The 16,674-nt window shown below is 37.2% G+C and overlaps 1 protein-coding gene across 3 annotated transcripts in view; it reads right to left on the bottom strand.

Annotated features, from left to right (window-relative positions):
- The window catches only part of BRCA2 (BRCA2 DNA repair associated), a 38,859-nt gene that overhangs the window by 19,724 nt on the left and 2,461 nt on the right, over positions 1-16,674 (bottom strand). For all 3 annotated transcript variants that reach the window (XM_084527684.1, XM_084527683.1, XM_084527682.1), the window contains 8 exons: positions 15,029-15,134; positions 14,185-14,237; positions 14,039-14,079; positions 13,845-13,956; positions 12,236-12,291; positions 11,235-11,349; positions 6,364-7,542; positions 706-5,469 (listed from right to left, as the gene is read on the bottom strand). In XM_084527684.1, coding sequence (XP_084383810.1) covers positions 706-5,469; positions 6,364-7,542; positions 11,235-11,349; positions 12,236-12,291; positions 13,845-13,956; positions 14,039-14,079; positions 14,185-14,237; positions 15,029-15,134 — 6,426 coding nt within the window. The remainder of the gene's footprint in view (positions 1-705; positions 5,470-6,363; positions 7,543-11,234; positions 11,350-12,235; positions 12,292-13,844; positions 13,957-14,038; positions 14,080-14,184; positions 14,238-15,028; positions 15,135-16,674) is intronic.

The following is a 16,674-nucleotide window of genomic DNA, read 5'->3' as shown; positions in this document are numbered from 1 at the left end:
TCAGATCATTTTTGTCTCAAACACCCTTTCCCAAGGCGACATTACTTTGGCACATTTGCAGGGTTCTCTTCTGCACAGGATGCTCATGTGGTGCTACCAGGAATGGTTTTAAGACTCCAGATAACGAAACCTGTTAGACTCTTTTCTAGTCAGTAGGTCTGTTCCCTCCAAATCAAAACCTGCGAGCTTTATCCTATCAGTTTTAGATGGTAAGAGGCTGCGCTTTTAAACCAACAAGTTTTCGTATCAGACTGCCAGTCTCAACATACGTGAAACCTTGGCCTTGCCTACAGGGCACAAAATGGTGAAGACACAAATACTCATTCTCATTTTGCAATGAAAACAAAACCAATCCACTAGATTTGTGCAGAGAATAAAAAAAAACAGAGAAAAGGAGATTTCTTCCATAATGTTACGATAAAACAAAACCAAAAAAAAAAAACACTTCAAAAATTAAAACCTTCAAAATTAATAATCATAAATTTAGCTTGTACTGTGCATTTAAGGCTGCAAAGTAGAGAAATCATTGTTTGCAGCAAGGAATTCTGTCATTGACATTAAGGTAAAGAACACCCATTTCTAGAAGACCTGAAAAAATAAATATCAATGTTAAATAGAAAAAAAAAAAAAAAAAAACACAAACAACAAAACAAAAACCAAACAACTATTGTTATGGCATTTAACATATATAAGACTAAGACCTACCAAGTGAGTTTTTTTCCTCGAAGTGCCTCTTCCCAAAAGTCTTATTTTGAAAGCTTTTATCTGATGTTTTGCCACAGAAGGACTGCGCAGAATTAGTCTTTGCTCCAGGATCTGAAAGATGATCTCCTACAGAAGCTTTTTCATTTCCCACAGCGCCATCTTTGAAGTGATTTTTTGGAGTTTGGAACAGCTCATCATTAATTTCTGCTCTAGCGGTAGCGCTGCATGAAACTGCTTCAGACTCTGTTTTCATCCCCAGATTCAGCCCTTTTCTGACAGGTCCAGTCTCTTCTTGCTTAAAGCTATTTTTAAATAATGCCAACTGGCTGTTTTTCTTACTATGTGGTACATACTCAGGCATCTTGAGGTGATGAGTGCTTAAAGAAGACTTCATTTCCTCAGGGTGGATGCTTTTAAAGTCAAGCTTCTCATCGCAGCTTTTGTCAATTCTAAATTCTGAGATCACGTTACCAGTTTGAGACTTGGTACGTTGACCACTCTCTTTAATTGCATGAAGTTGATCTATAACGCAGAGCTCACCGCTTAAAAAATCATCCGATTCTTTTAGAATTGCCTTTGCTTTCTGATAGGCATTTTCTGAGACCGTTACCTGCTTTCCGCTTGCAGTGCTGAACCCAAAAGCAGGACCTGGAATCATTTTAGTGCTGGCATTTCCCCTCTCTTCTAGCTGCATTTTCCCAGGAAACGCTTCTTCAGCAACTTTTTCAGATTTTTCAACATCTTCGTCAACCTGAAATTCTTGTAATCCTGATGAATGGCTACTTTCCATCTCAGAAAAGAGCTGCCTAGCTTTCTTTAGCGACTCTTCTGAGAGTTGTACGGGCTTGCCACTTGCTGTACTGAAAAATCCAAGGTTGTTTGTAGAAGAATCTGACTGCTTTATCTGCTTATCGGGCACAGGCACGTGTCCCAGAAGCTCGGTATTCTGTCCAAAGCCTTGCACCTGAGAATTTGGAACAGAAATTTCATCTTCAAACGGGTTTGCATCTTGCTGACCATTTTCACTAGCATTCAGGTTTCCATCAGTGAAATGAGATGCTGCTGAATTCCCCTCTCTTTTTGTAGCATCTAAAAACTTGGTAGAATTAGGACACTCAGCAGGAATGACTAAAGATGAATTTCCAGCAATTTCCATTTGATTAGTTCTTGATTTGGTTTTCATTTCATGTTTTACAGATTCACCGTAGTCTTCTTGAAACATTTGTCTGACACGTGCTAATGCACTTTCCGAAACAAAGACAGCTTTACCTTTTGCTGTACTAAACACTGTTTGTTTCAGACCACCCTTTGGATTTGTATAATTAAAATTAAGTGATGTTTCTTGCAAGCAGGCTAAATTAGTTCCACCTCCAGGAAGGCCAACTTCCGACTGCTTTTGGTGAGCAGTAAGAGCTGTGTCTGCAAAGCAGCTGGTATTAGAACAAGGTTGATTTAAATGTTGTACGTCAAATTCCTTGCTGTCGCTGTTCAACTGAGGAAAGTGACTTTGTGAGACACTGCTATAAGCTTTGAGGACAGACTGATCAGATTTGCTACTGTCCTCAGCAAATAAAGTATTTTTCACATCACAAGGCACAGAATTGTCCACAGGGTTACTTGATACCTTCATTGAAGGCAGAGATGTAGCTGACTGCATAGGAAAATCATGTACACTTTCTGATTTATCCTTCTTGTTTGCTGAGCATTCCACATCCATCTCTGCAAACAATTTTCCATCTTCAGACAAAGAAGTTCTACTTAAAGCTTTACTTTCCCATTCAGAAAGAGATTCTAGTTCTGACTTTCCAGGTTGGACGTCAGCTTTTTCATATGCCGCCACCAAATTTCTTTCACTATCTTCACCTATATTAGCAAATGCATCTACTTTAGCGCTGTCAAGAATCACAGCTTGCTTAGTGGGACTACTTCCTCTTGTCTGCTTAAATCGAATCCCAGGTTCTTCAGAAATAAGCTTTTTATTACAGTTAAGTATTTCTGCATCACATTGAGCAACATTGTCAATACGTAAGTCACAGCCTTTAACGCAGTTCACACTATGTTTCCTGTTCTTTATGTGGTCCTCAAAATTGTCATTATGTTCTTTCCCTAAATCAACATCATCTTCTGAAAAAAACTGCTCAGCTTTAGCCAAAAATCCATCAGCAATTGTTATTATCTTGCCACTAGCAGTCTGGAAACCAGTCAGATAACTTCCCTTAACTTCACTTGGTTCAGCATCTACCTCTTGCTCAAAAGGTACTTGATGATGTTGGTAGGAGCCTATTTTTATTCTGCTTTCATTCACAAACAGGCTTTCACCTGTGGTGTCTTCTCCTTCAATATTGATACCAGTTGTCTTTTGTTTATCAGAGTTCTCTGAAACATCTACGTCTCTTTCTCCACAATTTACACTGAGGCCATGTAGAGAATTGTCTAAAGGACCATCAGAAACGGATATAGCATCATCAGAAGTTTGAAATTTCTGGGGCAAGTGTACATCTTTCTGCCTGCTGTCTTCTTCTTTCTCAGCAGGGAACAGGTTTTCCATTTCATCTGATATACTTAAATCACAATATTCTGCAGTGGCAGTAGCATCTCCTAGACACGTTACATACAGAGAGTCTTCTTGTAAGCTATCTTCAGCTTGGCAATCCCCTGGATTCAAAACTTGTTTGGGAATTTTATGATTCTGGTTCTGTTCTTGAATGGATGTTGGACTGTTTCGCATTCCATAGGCAGAATGCCTAGCATTAGCACGACTGTAATCAACACGTTCATCATCACTTATTAATCTTTCTGTCCAGTTTTCTTTGTTTTCCTTTTCGGGTGTACCAACATTCTCTGAATGGTGGGAAACGGAACGTGCATGGGAAATCACACCTATGCTGTTGATGTTTGAAACACCTTTGTTTTCTTTTGTCAGGCACCTAAAAGAATTCCAGTTAGAAGACATCCCCCTGCTGCCCTTTGAATTGCCACATCCAGTATTAGTTTCTGAAGATTTCAATAAATAGTTGTCATCCAAGTCCTTGAAAAGCTCTGCAGATCTGGTCAAAGCTGCCTTAGAAATATTTATTTTTTTACCTCCAGCTGAAGTAAAACCTACAAAATTAGAAACGCTGGCCTGTACAGGTACTGGAAAGCTCTCACCGTCAGATACTCCACTTTCATCTCTGTCTGAGAAAGTAACCTCCTCACTACTTTTATGGAAAAGCACTCTGTTTTCTTTTTCATATTCTACCATTTTACATTCCTCATTTGTGTCTTTCCACATACTACAATACTTGTCATTTCTTACTTGATTTTCAGATTTAAAAGTGCTACAGGGATCAGTATCTTGCCACGATTCAGAATTATTTTCCACATTTGCAGCTCCGTGCATTTCTACAGTTACAATGTCTTGTTTTTCAACAGATTGGATCACGTTACTTTGCCTTCTAAACTGCGTAAATTCAAACTGACTGCCTGTTTCTTCCAAGATACTGGAAATTTCGGCAATTTCAGCTTCTTGGCTTGCTGTCAAAGTCTGATTAAGATCTTGCAAGGAATGCAGACTTCTAGGGAAGTTTTTACACAAATCAACTTTATGTGGAGTAAACTGTGTGCACCTTGTCTGTGAACCAGATAAAGCACTGCCCAATTTGCTTTCCAAATTGGAAGAAAACACATTTTCCTTTTGAACTTGATTTGAAAAATTTCTGCCTCTTTCCACGTAAGAAGCTTCAAAGCATTCATTTTCAATATCTTTGAACAGCATTTTGCCTTTTGCTATACTGTCTTCAGAGAATTTAATCTGCTTATTGGAAGCAGTCTGGAAGCCACCAAAGCTCAGATTTGACCTGCATACATTAACAATTCCCGATGATTTCCCTTCATGCTCTAGGTTCTCATTTGGCTTTTTGTGGGAATATATAGGTGGTACTTGTTTATCTTCTTCAGAAATCACTTCAATTAAAGAATTATCATCTACACAATCCAACAATTCTTCAACAATCTCTGCAGCTACTTTATTGCAAGCAGCTGCTTCTGGGCTTTGATCGCTTTTAACTGACCTTGTTTCTTGATTGTCAGCTACATCTCCTGAAAAGGCAGCTACATCTTTTTTTCCGCATTGTTTTAATTTGATCCTGTCATCTCCTGAACAATTCATTCCCACAGGTGCAAGTACTTGTCTGTGTTCAACTGCAGCCAAAAGGTCTGTAGCATGCTTTTCATCAGCTGATATTTTACTACAAGAGTCACTGCTGACTCTATTTATGCCGAAGTTGATCTGACTCAAAGTCTTATTGACATCTCTGTTTGTCACAGATGTAATGTCATGGCACACATCAAGCAAGCAATCATTATTACTAGGAAAAGACTGCGCCGGTTGTCCTTTTAGGCTCTGAGGGACAGTAGCTCCATTGTTCACATTACGACTCATAGACGTATCTTCCTCGCCTTTCTCTAAGCAGCAGTCTTCAGGAAACAATCTGGAACGTTTTCTTGCCATTAGGCACGCTGCACTTAGAACCTTTCGTTTTATATTTGAAATTCTTTCGCTATTTAAAGAATCTGTTGTATCTTCTTTCTGATGGTTGGATACTTCTAAGCATTTTAATGAGGTAGCAGGTTGATACTCTCTGGTGTCTTTCCCCAAGTTCCTCAGCTCTTGTTGTTTCAGCCTACTGTCGAAGGATGAGTTATCCTCTAGATCCTTTTTTACAGAAGTGCTCAAGTTATCTTCCTTGATATTCAGTTGCCTCTCAGCACAAAGCAAAGAGTCTACAAGAAGAGACGTTAGAAAAAAAGATACATTAATAAAACAGTCCTCATTTATTCTAACAAATGCAAATTCAAATTGTCATATAATTTTGTCGCATAAGATCATTTCTATATATGCCTAATGCTGGTAGCATTCATAGGTTTTCAAATGTGAATGCCTCAACAAGACTGGTGATTGGTCTCATCTAATCATGTTCTAGTAACTTGAAACAAATGAGTAGCCTGCAGTTAATCCCATCAGTTTAAAAAAAAAAAAGAATTCTTAGTTGTAATGAAATTTGAAGAGATGGGCTTCCATTCTTCGTGTCTCAACTTAAGGACTTGTTTCAGACATAAAGAGAAGTACTTCTGTTCTTAATATTAAATAATTCTTCTAGTTGAGTAACAGCTTTTAAAAATAGGAGTACATACTCGCTTTCATTATGTTTTTTTTTTTTTTTTTTTTTTTTAATATTTTGTGCTTCTGGAAGAAACAAATCAACAGAATTAAATCCTCTAATTTTAGGAAAAATAACAATCACAATTTTAACATTCTTCATGATCTCCTAGAAGACAGGATGGCCCTTAACATTCTGGATGTCTGAACAGCATTGACAAAGACAACTAAAACTCATCAATTAGAATAATGGCTCAAACTGGATGTTTCTATTCCAGAAACTAATCTAAAAGTGAAACAGGTAATTAGCACCAGACTACTCGAAAACATTTATGCTATCCTGTCATTATAACTGACCAATCCCATACCCTCATTACCAAATTAATCAGCTGCAGGTCTACTTCATCACAAATACCAGATTTTACATTTAGATAAAATTATTTTATCTAAAATATTTACAAAGAAGCTACTTAGTAGAGAAGTCTCCTAAAAATACGAAGAAAAACTTAATAACATACCTGGGTCACCATCTGCGGCCACATGACAACCTTGAAATTTGTGTGAATCAGTTTCCAATTGAGGTAACATAAGATCAGCAGGTAATTCAGAGGTTACTTCTTTCTGTATTTTTTCTTCCTGATACAGCAAAGTATTGTTTATTGTATAAATAAATCTCTTGGATTTGTTTTTCAGTCTGGAGAGCATATTCAGGCTTTTAAAGCCAGATTTGGTAAGAGTGTTCTCACTGCTTGTGAAATGTAGGTTGCTGCAATTATCTGGAGATGAGGTACTACGCACTAGTGGGTGAGACAGAACATCCGTTACGACAGATTTAGAAGTTGCTTTGACACACTTGGAAAAGCTGCTGTTGTAGACCACAGAATACTCCATGACATTTGTACTTTGGATTAAAAAAGAATTGCAGTTTATAAAGCTCATTTTGGAAACCTTCTCAGCTGCATGTCCTTTAACTAACTCTGGATTCAGACGCACAGATCTTACTGGAGTTACTTCTGCTGTTGGGTTGTTTCCAGTTTCTTGCATTTCCTCGTGCTCATCTGACAAACTGGCATTCAAGAGCTGCTGTGCATTTTTCAAGCCCAAAGTACTGAGTAAAGATGTTTCTACAGCATCATCCTTGGCCATGCGGGCTGTTTTCTCTTTTACATCTTTGTCCGTACATAAATCGATGGACGGAGAGCTACACGTAGACATTTCCAGATGAGTTACATCAAGACCAGATAAGTTCAGCTGAGACCACTGGCTTGATGAAGATAACACATCATCTTTTACAAGCTTCTCATTCTCACATGATTTCTCCACTCTGTTTTCTTGCACGTTTCCTGTGATCCTAAGCAAATCCAGTTCTTTTTCATGTCCTATTAAACAGGCATCTTTACTATCCCCTGTATCTTCATCAGCATTTTGGGATAAATAATCCTTCATTTCAATAGGGTGGCTTTTTTCAGCCCCGTTACCCATTTCCACTTCCTGAGAAATGCCAGTCTTTCTTCTAACAGGTTGTTCGGAAGGAACATCCCCCTCTCCTTGTGCTTCATCTCTTTTTGTTTCACATTTGTCTATTGCATCCAGAGCACGTGGCAGCAGCAGCAGAGTTTTGCTGGATTCAGCAGGCACGGTGAGTGTATCCTCAAAGCTATCCATCTCCCCAAAAAAGCCATCTAGCATCTCCGACTCTAGTTTAAAGAAGATGAGGAAAGGAAATTAGTAAAAATTAAGTTTTAGGGAATAACTTAATAACAGCATTGCATTTTTACAGGTAAATACAGCTTTCAATTTTAGGATAATTACCTGTACTCAGAATTCAGTTTGGAAAGATAAATGTGCATGTCTTTAAAGTCAGTTACTCTCCAACCTCTGTTAAAGAGAGGAGACAGTAAGCAAGTGATGTGTGTAGATGTGCCGGCCTACTGAGGACCATGGTGCTGGTGAAAGTTTCCAAAATTAAACTTAGCTGCCTCAAAACTTTTTTTTTCTGCCCTATAGACAGGAGAGTGAGTAGAAAACTTCTCAAGATACACATCTAGATTTCTTCCTCTCAAATTTATACCAAATGGTAGGCGACAAACATGTTAAAACACTGCCTATTTTTTGGGTTAACTGGTGGTTCAGGGAACTGTTATTTAAGGATGATTCTACTACACTGTATTTTTTGTTTTGATATAGAATAGTGTAGTGTCTAGAAGGATTTAGAAAAAAAACCTTATGGTTTAGATTTTCACAAACTCCAAATGACTGGTACAAATATTAGAAAAACAATGAGAATTTCTTCTTCTTGTAATGAAATATTATAAAGAAGAGGAAAAAAAACCCTGAACTCTATTTCACAGACAGCATTAAAGTCTTACATATCAAAATAAAACACCTTCTCAAATGTATGAAACTATGCCTACCTATCAAAATGTTTCACATTCAGAAAAGATAGTTAGGTTTTATTTTGAAGGTACTTTTAAAGGCTAGAAAACTTTTTCCATATCAAAGACGTATGTAGAAACATCCTTGTCCTCTGTTTTCCTTAGGCACAAAACCAGTAACTTCACTTCTGGCATAAGCATTTTTTTTTAGGTACAATTTCTATGATTCAGAACTACTTTCTCTTGTAGAAATGTTAAATAAACTAGTATCTGAAAGCTTTTCCATTTGGAGATCCATAGATGATTTCCCAGTCCTTGGTCTCACCCCCACCTAACTGCAATGCACTCCACTGATGGCTTATGCCTATGGCCACTGGCATAAAGCCACCTTTCCCAGCACATCCCCTGAGCAGTTTCTCATTCTCTTTACTTTCTGTTTTCACGGGAGGGGCAGAAAGTATCTAAACAAGATCTCAAAAAGAAGCAAATAGTTTGGGAGTGCAAGTCCTTTTCCCTTGTTAAAGTACATTCCGCTGGAGTAACTTTTGTCCGCATCCTTTCATCCTGTAATCATTTGTCAAAGTTCTCCAAGAAGACCCATTTGTACTACTTTTTTTTTTTTTTTTTTTTTTTTTTTTACTTAAATGGGAGCCATTACCTGTAATAGAAAAAGAAAGCCAGGGCTATCTGAAAGATTATGAAGATAATGGTTGTACACTGAATAACCTGATGCCAGAGAGGGAAAAAAAAAAGCAACCACACACAAAACAAAACAAAAAACAAACAAGCAAACAAACAAAAAAACAGGGATGATCATTTTCACTTACAAATTCACTGGAGCGTCAGGGAAAAGAGTCCCAAAAACTAGGACTGAAAAGCAGAATTCTTTTTTTTTTTTTCCTCCATTAAGTGTCCTAACTAGGCGATAACTACTTAATGTGTTTTCTCAGAGCCTCTCTTTCTGGAGAAATACAATACTCAAGGGAAAAAAAGAGGCTTAAGCATTAGAAATTAGGAATGTTTCTATTCTGGACTAATTTATTGACTGTCAGAACAGTCCTATTTTGAGTTTAAATCCTCAGAAGTAGAGTATTAAATCCACTTCTCCTACTTCATTAATAGTTGCAGACACTGAGGTGGATAGACAACACCATTTACTCTGATCAGGGATATGAAGGGAGTGATGTAATTTTGTTCTTTGAATTAAATGCTATGAACTCTTAGGCAACAGGCCAGGGTAAAACATTACAGATTTTTATGCTTCCCATTAGCTTTTCAATTTTTATATCTTCCCAGACAACATACACATTACTACAGTTGCAAAAATCACGTACAACAAAGCTGTACATTCTGCTATAAAGGCCAGATGCCTAGAGCTGAGTGTTACAACGACAGATCCTAGGCTTACTTGAACTAGCAATATGAACCTTAGGGATTAATGACAGTGTTATAAACAAATAGAAAAGACCATGTGCATATTTAGATATTTAGCTCCTTTTGTGAAAATCTGAAGTGTTGATAAATGACAGAACACATCTTGCATCTCTTGCTACACATCACATGTAAATCAGTTTACATCACGAAAGAAAAATGTTTTCCTCTTTCCCCAGGTGTTTCCCCCAAAAATACATTAAAAGTCTTTTAAATATTTGGTAGTTCTTATACATTGGTCTGAGTGCATATACTCGTTCTCACTGTTACTAAAGACCTAACTGGTACAGTATAAATAATCTCTTTGACTGAAAGAAAATATATTCCTAATAAAACTCCTTTTTTTTTTCATGGTAATACAACAGTAGTCCAGAGAAAACCAACATTTGAAAGCTACAGACGTGGAGATCCAAGCTATCCTTTTTTTTTACATTGCATCTTTGAGTGCTGAGTTAACTATTCTCAAGGAGAAGATAAAGAGCCATTTGCAGAAGTTGTTTTGTACTTAGATGAAACAGAAACTATCTTCTTCCTCTTATTTTTAACTATTTACATTATTGTCACCAGGCTTCTCTAATGTATTATGGCGTTTAATAACACATTTTGGAATGCAGCACAGGAGATTAATTAGTCCTTTAGTTCTAAAAGCATTTTACTGACTACAAATGGCTTGAATATGTTTACTACCACCCCAATTTTTTTCTCAGCATGCTTGAACCTACAACACAAGAGGAGGAGCATGTATCGCTCCCCAAGCCACAATGCTTCCTGAACCCAGCATTCTCAGCCCTCCTTGTCCAATGCTAACCTGATTATTTATGTCACAATTCTCACATTTACCACTGAAAAATGTTTTTAGGGCATTCCTTTCAGTTAAGGAGGAGACATACCATCCCAATGATACATCATACCATCTAGCCTGTGTCAATCTCTACAACACCCTTTTACATCCAGATGTGCTTAATAAATTTCCTTGTTAATATTCATTCCTTCTGCCACCATTTCAACAAAGTCAAAAAGTTCAAACTAGAGCATGTATTTTCCACTTGTTCACTTACGTTCTAAGAACACAGAATCAAAATTTATTTGCCTTAAGTATTTTCTGCATTCATTAAAAATATAACATTTATTTTTTCCTAAAGGATTTGTCATATTTTGAACTATTAATACATCAATAAAGGATATATAGGAAGAATAAAGAACAAGCTCACCACAGAATAACGAGCATCAGACTGAAAGTTCACATTTACACTAAACCTATTCCACAGCCAGTAGTAGTCTTGCCCTGCACCTTTTTTCTCTCTCAGCTCTCCCGTATGGCCTTACACCTTCACTTACATCAGCACAAAGCTGGTTGTCACCCAGTGGCATGGTAGCTGGTTCAATTCACTGATTTAACAGAAATTGACTTTTTTCTTTTTATTGCCAGATAAGTTTTACAAAGGCTAACCAACTCAGAAGTAAGAATCCACATCTGGCAGAGGAAATGAGCTGTACAGTCAGCTCAAGACACACGATGTAACTTAACCCTCAGTCTTGCTTCACAATATGCTCAGTAACACTAGTAAAGCATTAATACATACCAAAATCTTTGGTAACATCTTCAGCATTTAGCTTTACTGTCTCTGGTATGGACAGCAGACTGGTATCATTCTTCCCAGGACATTCATCATGGTCAGAAGAAAAGCTGTGCAAAACCTGTAAACCAAAGACATCGACTGTTGTATATACCAGTGACAGGAGGAGTACAGCACCCAACCCAACAGCTGCAATACCTGAATAATTCTGCATCTCTTACAATAAAAAGTAGTGTTTTCATACATATATTTCTTGTAAACAAGCAAGCTGATAATCTCCATTTCCAATGAAAACCAGATTCTACTCTGCAACCAACACAGGGGAATACACGGGCAGTAAATGGCTTCAGTAGAATGCAATATGCAAAGCGCCTCAAAAAGGAACGAAGGAGAAAGACCTTTTTATAGTTGGTTTGTTTTAAAAACAACTGTTACACGTATTAACTGTGAATTTTCAGATACTAAGAATGAAATGTAGATTTGCAATGAATAATTATTCAGCTTTCATATACGTGAAGAAAAATTACAATTAAGCAGGAACTCTCCCTTTTCTAACAAAGGACTAAAAGTAATTCTCAATTTTAACTCTTGGGCAAACACTTCAGCACAGGAACTGATTGGACAACATAAGCCAAATTATAACTCTCAGAGCTTTGACAGAAGGGGGAATACAGCTGAGCAAATAAACCCTCAGATAAGTAGTTTATTGCAATTCCTAGCTTTGATTTCTCTTTGCATGACTCCCATTGCAGCTCAAGTCAAGCTTTGGTTTTTATTTATTAATTTATATTTTAAATGCAGTGAAAATATTCCTCAAAGGGGGTTATTTTTGAAAATACAGTGTTTTGTAACCTTAGTTTTGTGAGCAGTAACTTTTCAAAATAGCCAGATAGGAGCGCCTAGAATGAAAATGGCAGAATTATTTGTTCTTGGCTCAAGGGATCTAAGCATAAAACTAAACAGCTTAGCTGAAATTAAAGAAGAGCATAGCTCTTAAAACCACTTACTATCTCAGCTCTTTCATCCTGTTGCTTTGGTCCAGAAATAGAACTGGTCTCCCTAGCTTTAGAAGAAAGACAGAGAAGTCAGTTCATTTGCCCCTAAGTGAATGTGCCAAACACGTTCAAATAAAGTCATGCTTTGGGAGGATTTTCTTTTGATTATTTTAAATGCAAATGAAATATGTAAACAAAATACTAACAAAAGTAAGAAAAAGTTCTAACTAAAACATCCTGCAGGTGGGTCTGAGGGACAGCATGCAGTTTCGGAACAGCATAAAACACCCAAAATCATAGCATGTGGCTGCTGCCGCTGCCAGTCCCCTCTCCAGGGGTTACTCATGGCACTACTCCCTATTTTCTTCTGTCATGGGATCTTGAGATCCTCCAAGTTTCTGTAAGGAATTTGACTTTTTCCTTCACCTTCCATTTCCACCAAACAGGAGTATCTTTTCACCCACATTACAAAAGGAGAGCATGAACCCTACTTTTAAGATGCCTTATGAAGAGCTGGATTTTGCAGTAACGCCTTTCATAAACATGACATCTGGGCTCTGACATGGTATCAAGATTAGTAACTGCAGGCCCTCTTGTAACAGCCAAATGACTCACTTTCTCCTTTTACAGAAGGCAGGCAGTAGAAAGCCCGTATAAGAACTGCAACCTAGTATGCTCATACTGAAAGTGAGACAATGAGAGTTCAAACCAGAACTCATTACCCAGAAGAACATCTTAAAGTTATGGGTACTTGCTCTCCAAGTCACATCTTTCTGAAGCCATGAATGCCTCAAATGACACAATTCAGTAGCCTCATAAAGAGTACCACCCCCTACATACTGACAGAGGGGATCCCTGATTCTCGCGTGCATTCTTAACATGCTTTAGATGCTTTGCATGCACAGGGTTTAGACGTTTATAGACATTTAAAGTTTCAAAGTCAAATTTCATTTGCTTGTTTATTACACTGAAGAGATTCTACTTGCAGCAACACTTTAGAGATGCTAAACGTCAAGCCTTGACCTAAGTGCCACCTACGCAGCCATCACCCACTCACTCTCACCCTCTGTTATGCTGGCACCGCTGTTTGTGCAACTGCACAGTAAATAAAGTCCAGGAGTTGCCCTGTCTGAATAACCTAGGAAATAGGGTCTGCAATGGGATGAGTATCTGCCTCCACTGATACAATGGTGAGTACAGCGAGAGGGCTTACAATGCTGAAGCCAGCACAGCTGCTGGGAGGCTTACTCAACAAGCTACGTCCTTAAACACAATAAATATACTCACATGACTTAACCTAACAGGTATCTAGTTTCATGATGGAGCAAATATAAGGAATCATCACCTAATCCTTTTCTAGGCTTTGTTATGTTGTTCCTAAATGAATATTCCTGAAGGCCTTATAAAGAAAAAGGAAACTTTTGGAAAGCAAAGATGCATTTAATTTCATTTCTTCCATTTACGGTTACATTACTTAAAGTCACCGAAAAAGCATCACTGTAAGAGTTTAGTCCTTTAAAATAGATAAGGGAAAAAAAATAAAGAAGTTCACACTCAGTGAACTTCCAGTGTCAGAACCCGAAGTTTTTATCCCTTAACAACCGTTCATTTTTAGAATTACCTATGATCACTGTTGCACCAAGTGTAGGAGGTGTAGCTAGAGAGCTTGACCAGGACATATCTGGATCCACTTCTGCCCCCAGGCTTTCAGAAATACGTTTTGGAGTTCGGACCTAGAAATACATTTATTATTCCTATACAGAACTCTAAACGTACTAAGGAAAAGAAAGCAAAATGCAGGATTAAAATATTTACCTCCAAAAATTTTGGTGTGCAAAACAAGCTTCCATATGGTCCTAAAAAACATTATGTAATAGGGACAAAAAGTTTAGTCTAAGAAATGAGGACTTATATATACAGATATCAGATATTTTGTAAAACTAAAAAGTGAAAATACAAACCAGGAATATTACTTTTCTGCGGTGTTCTGAAAGCATTCCTTAAAATAGCTGGGCTGCCAACAACAAAAAATAATTTCACTCATCAATTTCTGAAAGTAATAAATATTTATAGCAGATATTATATACTTTACTGCCTCCATTATTTTCTCTTTGCAATCATAGCTGTTTCTCTGACTAAATCAAATGTAGATTTCTTCTAACCACCAGTTAGTACTTCAAAGCTTACCACATGTTTGTGTCAAACTATAAAATGGTTCTTTTGTGAAATGTTAATTTTCAATGCTTGTCTGACAAATATTATACTAGATTTCAATACAATTTATGCATTTTTAACATGCTGTATGAAACCATGGAAATTGGCCCAATTTATTTTAATTAAATAAATAACTTAGCTGTTCTTTATAACCAACATGAACACTTTGAGCAGATTAAATGGAAAAATACGCTATCAGATGTAGAAACTGATGCCATTACTAAAAAAATCACAGTAAATATTACAAATAGCTTTACAAGTTACTACTTTAGAAGCACATGGTACAGCACTACTGCTATTTCTTGCACTGGATATTCAGGACTTGGGAAGCTGAAACAATGTTAACAACTGTCACAGGCCAGCTACAAAGGAGTAGAAAAATAGATAGCAAGAACACCTACAAGTAAAGTCTCCAGAGCTAGCAAGCATTTTATTTTCAATTCTTAGCAACCTATAAGTATCAGAAACATACAAAATATGAAAGATCTATTCACTGCTCTGAAGAAGTCTACCAGATGAATACAGTGGTTCTAATACTGTTTTTTGCTTAAAATCCAGTTTATTCTATACTGCATTGACACATCAGGATACCTGGCAGCAAGGAAATTGTGGCAGGTGCCAAGAGGAGAAGCTAGCATTTCATTTTCTTGATCTCTTTTTCTTCCTATGATACTTGGACTTGTAAAATTCTCTCTGCCTAAAAAATATAATATTATAATCAGCACAATCTTGCAGTAACTGTTTCAATTTTGTAAAGTGTAAATATAAGCTTTTAAATATTATACAAAGCCTGATTTTTAGTACCAAAAATCACATCTCATGCAACCTTCTCTAGTGTTTCGAGCATATCCAATTCTATATCCAGACAAAAATCAATATATTTATGCCAAACGCACACATACAACCAAAAATAAATCATTTTGTCAGCTTATTTGATAAATGTTTCAGTGTACTTCCAAGATATTAGTCAAGTTACATACTCAGTTTTAGTACAATATACTGCATTGTGTATGTCTCGTCCTTGCAGAAGGTACCAGTAGAAGAAACTTGATACACAAAAGCATGACTTTTCATCATCTCTCTCTCAAATTTACTTAAAACATAAAAAATTCTAATTAAGAATTCTTATATTAGAATAAGCAGCATTAAGTAAAATATACATAGATATATATTTCTGGAATTGTTCTTGGAGGTGCTGCCTGTGGTACTAGCAGATATTTGTATGCTGCCTATCTGCATATAGAAGAGGAAGTGTGCACCCCAAAGCAGCAGAATCCTCTCAACAATGAACCTCTCACACGTGCAAGCATCCACTCAAAACAATTCCCAGTCAGAAATTTCCAAGTGATTTCCATCTCAGACATTACACCTAGGTTTCCGTATTTCTCTCTGCTTCTAAACTCCTGAGTCCACAGCATGCCTACATCCCAGTACCACATCAAGGTGAAATCCATCAGCTTCCATCCATGCTCTCGCTTTCACAAGAAGGAAACCCAGGAGCTGACTCCAAGCAAGAAAACTGTGATAGAAAGACCACAGGCCAGCCACAGGTTGCCACTGAAACTTTAGTAATACTCTTCTTCCTTTCACTAAGGAGCGTAAACAAGCATCCACAGAGCTAAAGTAACCCCTTTGAAACAGAAAGGGGTTTCAAATGAGACAGTAAGTCTCCTTTGTTTCCATCTTAGGAACTGCTACAAAGAATTCACTAGGGACTTAACGCTGTGAAAGTCTCAATAGCTAGAGTTAGAAGAAACACGGGTCACCTAAGTTGAGCACAAGTTCAACAATAAACTTAAAATAAACGAACAGAGTAACAGCATTCCCTGGAAGCAATGGTGTAAAGCTGTATTTGAACAGAAACAGTTTGACACATTTAAAAGCTCTGCTTTAGGATCTAAGAACAACTCTAGAAATAAGGAGTGTCCCGTGTAACCTGTTTAGAAAAGCTTATCTTGTCAATAGGAGTACACAACACAGGCACAGTAGATGTACAAATGAGATACTGCAGGAAAGGGGTTCAATATTCTTCCATAGAAATGTTTCTTACATACAACATTACATATATTCTCCATAGCAATTATTCATCTTTCTATCCAAGGATGGGTACCATGACTAGCTGGTATATTAAAAAGGAGCAGAGTAACATGCACTTTTATGATGTACTTGGGATTTGGAAATAATGTCATGAAAAATACCAACACAGAACTTACTCTCTTCCATTTGGAAAGGAGTTC

Source organism: Aythya ferina (genome assembly GCF_964211825.1).
Source record: "Aythya ferina genome assembly, chromosome: 1".
NCBI lineage: Eukaryota > Metazoa > Chordata > Aves > Anseriformes > Anatidae > Aythya > Aythya ferina.
This window is presented reverse-complemented; position numbering and strand designations above follow the sequence as displayed.